The sequence below is a fragment of the Alligator sinensis genome, unplaced genomic scaffold (genome assembly GCF_000455745.1).
Source record: "Alligator sinensis unplaced genomic scaffold, ASM45574v1 scaffold1462_1, whole genome shotgun sequence".
Lineage (NCBI taxonomy): Eukaryota > Metazoa > Chordata > Crocodylia > Alligatoridae > Alligator > Alligator sinensis.
Genome location: NW_005842850.1, coordinates 606,956 through 610,262, shown reverse-complemented (window position 1 = coordinate 610,262; position 3,307 = coordinate 606,956). Strand labels below are relative to the sequence as shown.

General features: G+C 54.7%; 1 protein-coding gene across 1 annotated transcript in view; it reads right to left on the bottom strand.

Annotated features, from left to right (window-relative positions):
* Window positions 1–943: 943 nt before the first annotated feature.
* TMEM127 (transmembrane protein 127) overlaps window positions 944–3,307 on the bottom strand; it is a gene marked incomplete at its 5' end in the record, with an annotated part of 4,606 nt that continues 2,242 nt past the window's right edge. The window contains 2 exon segments of the mRNA XM_006039439.3: window positions 944–3,141; window positions 3,144–3,287. Coding sequence (XP_006039501.3) covers window positions 3,011–3,141; window positions 3,144–3,287 — 275 coding nt within the window.

The window sequence follows — 3,307 nt, the reverse complement described above, 5'->3', positions numbered from 1 at the left end:
AGTCAGGTCCTTCCATTGAAATAGCTGCGGCCCTGACTCCAGGGGGAACGTAAGCACTCAGCCTGCCTTGCCTCACCGTGACAGGGGCAGTGCTTGCCCCCCAGCCATGGGGGATCCCATCTTTCTAACAAGGAGCTCAACATGCTTTGGCTGGCTGCACTCAGCTGGTCTGTGCCAGTGAGGGAGTATTTGGACACCCATTTCAGGGCTCCCTGGGTGTGGGGGGCAGGATGAACAGCCAGCTTCATACATGGCACAAAGACATGGCTGGGCATTAGCAACAGCTTGGCTGAAAGCAGGGCCAGGAAACAGCAATTCTCACCCAGCTGTGAGGGTTAAACACCATATTCTCTTGCATATACTACACCCCAAAGTATAACACACACCTTTGAAAAGCCTCACTAAGAAAACATGCTCCCCTGCTGTTATGGGTGCAATGAGGCAGGGCTGGAGCCTTATTTTTGGCCAACTCACCTGTCCTTTCCTGCTCTGCTCAAACCCGAGCTGGCACTGATGGTGAGTCTCCATGGCTGGACCCCTGATCTTGAGAAGAGCTGGAGCTGGGCAAGAGGAGAGGAGAGCAGAAGCCCCAACAGGCAGCAGCCCCCTCCCCTAAGACAGGTTAACTTCAGCAGTGGAATATCAAGACCAATTAAAAAAAAAAGAAAGAAAGAGAGGTGATCTTTAATCCCACTGCAGTGACAAACCATGGGCCATGAACTCCCAAGTCCCATTCATGAGCCACTGACTCCCTCAGCTGCCTGCAGTGCTACCACAGCTGTTGTGGTGTGCAGCAGGGATTAAAGCAGGGGGCACTCTCTCGGGCAAATAAATCAGGGCCTCCATTGAATACAAGCACCGCAATTTTGTGGGGCTGGGGAATGGTGTGGACCGTAGGCGAGAGAATATGCTAACATGGTGGACACAAGACAATCCTGCCAGGTTACTTACAGCCTTTTTATTTTCTCTAGAAAAGAAACAATCAGAAGAATGTGGAGGGACAGATGGGAGCAGCCAGCGGGGCTGTCTGTCACCAGTGTGAAGGAGTGGGGCTGAAGCGGACACGTGTGTGGCTGACCAATGCCATGCCTGGAGCAGCTCCGGGTCCCTTCATCAGGTGGAAACATCCAGGCTCAGGCTCTGGATTTTCCCCAGGTGGCGGTGAGCCCTGAGCATCAATTGTACAGTGGTGGAGGACCCATCTTTATAGAGACAATCGTACAGGGGTGGAGGACCCGTCTTTATGGAGACAATAGCTGAATGTCAAGTCTCAGGCCCACACCGGGAGGGGCCACTGGCAGCCAAGCTGGGCATGGAGGATGCCACAGCAGCCTCTGTGGAGGCATCTTGGCCCTGTATGGCTAGCTCGCGGCAGCCACTGCCTGATGTATCTTGGGCTGTAGGTTGAACAGCCCAAGTTGGATTGACCAGGAGACTGAGGTGGAAGAGAAGGGGAAGGCTGGACTGGCCGCTGGCTATAGAGCACCCCACAGAATCTCTCTGGCCCCTCAAATGACATGTGAGCTGGTATGAGCTGTGCCTATGCTGGTGGTGCTTAGGACAGGCACTGTATGGATGACAAGGGAACCTTCACAGCAAGGTGGGTAGGGAGCAGAGATACCCAGTGGGTGCTGCTCCCTGGTGGCTCCTTGAAAAGCCATGGCCCTCAGCCTTTAGGTCCAGGCCAGGACAGCTAAGGGACTAACCACAGGAAAGAAAACTGCTGTATTTTCTGGCACAGAACATGCCCTGGAATTAGCCACACACTTTAGACACAGAGCAGCTGCAACAAGGGAGCGCGGCCCTCTCATTGCTCTGCTCCCTGTGGATCTGCTGCTGATTTTACCTCTGCTCGAGTGGCAGAAACAGCTCATACCCAATTTCCCACATAACATGCACTCCTGGTCCAGCAGCTCTTCTTTTAGGGTAGAAAGACATATCGTATGTGAGAAAATACAGGATCTGGATGAAAAGAATAAAAGGGCAGGGAGGGGGAATGCCTCAAGACAAGCTAGCAGGTGCATAAATGGAGACCAAGATGCCAGCCTAGAGCCACCGACTTCATGGCTTTCTAGCAAAGCAGGCTCCAGCTGTTGCTGTATGGAAGGGGTCCAGTTCGGACCCCAAGGAGATGGACAGCTATCTGCTGTTGTCATGGCAGTTGGACCCCTTAGAGTTTCCATGACAGCTCCCTCCACATCTGAAAGGATCACTGCTTTGACAGAGCCAGTTCCTGCCTCCTTCTATCCATCCATCTCTGGTGCAGCACTCGGAAGCTGATCATTGAGGGTCTGACGGGGAGAAGCAGTGGCTGGCACTAACCAACTCCCCCCAGACAGGGCTGAAGGAACTGTGACACCCAGAGTATAAAGTGCAGACACTTGTGAAAACAGCCAGGGTCAGAGCAGGAGTGCAGATGATGTGGCTGTGGCAGGCTGGCTGGACCCTTCAGCACAGAGGATCTTCCTTTGTATTCACCAGCACATGGTTGATGGGAGAAGCCCACCTGCAAATGCCTTGGTAGAATTGTAACACCTCTCTGCAGGTGTGTGCATCAGTATGAGTGATACGTCTCCTCAGGGGCACATGGCCAGAGTATCAGGATTCACTTCAATGCTGGCAGCAATAGCCACATGGCTTCCATTTAGGTGGAATGAGAGCACAATGCCATGGTGTGAAGCCCCCCAACACATGCATTTCACACGCCCAGGCATGCTGCCCTGCCTCCAGGCTGGGGGGGAGGGGGGAAGAGTTTTGGGGGTGCATGGTGAGAGTCTGTGAGGGCAGCTGGAGCTGACGACCCAGGCGTGGCCAGAGAAGTGGGTGTTTGAGTCATGAGATGGCTGTGAACCCAGCAGCGGGGGCAGTGGGAGGGGTGACAGAGTCACTGGTCATTGGTCTCTTTCCCCACATAGGGGTTGTGAGGGCGAATGCGATGCCTGGGAAGCGAAGCACTGGTGAGTGCCCCTCCCTCCCCCAGGGATGGGAGTCCTGAGTGGTGGGGGCGGTGTCACGGCGTGTAGGCCGGGGGTGGCTGGAACTGGTTGATAACCTCATACTCAGCTGGGTAGGCCTCGTTCTCCTCCATCTCTGACAGCAGCTCCAGGGCCTGCTCCTCCTCTTCAGTGGGGTAGTGCCGCCCCCGCCACCCCCTGCCACAAGGTAGAAGCTAACAGCGAAGGTGACATAGACCTGGGAGCCGTGGTACTTCTTGTGCTGTTGCTGCTGTGCCAGGATCAGCTCCGAAGCCCAGTAGCAGAACCCAATGACGGTAGCACACTGCAGGACTGAGTGGAGAGAAGAGAGA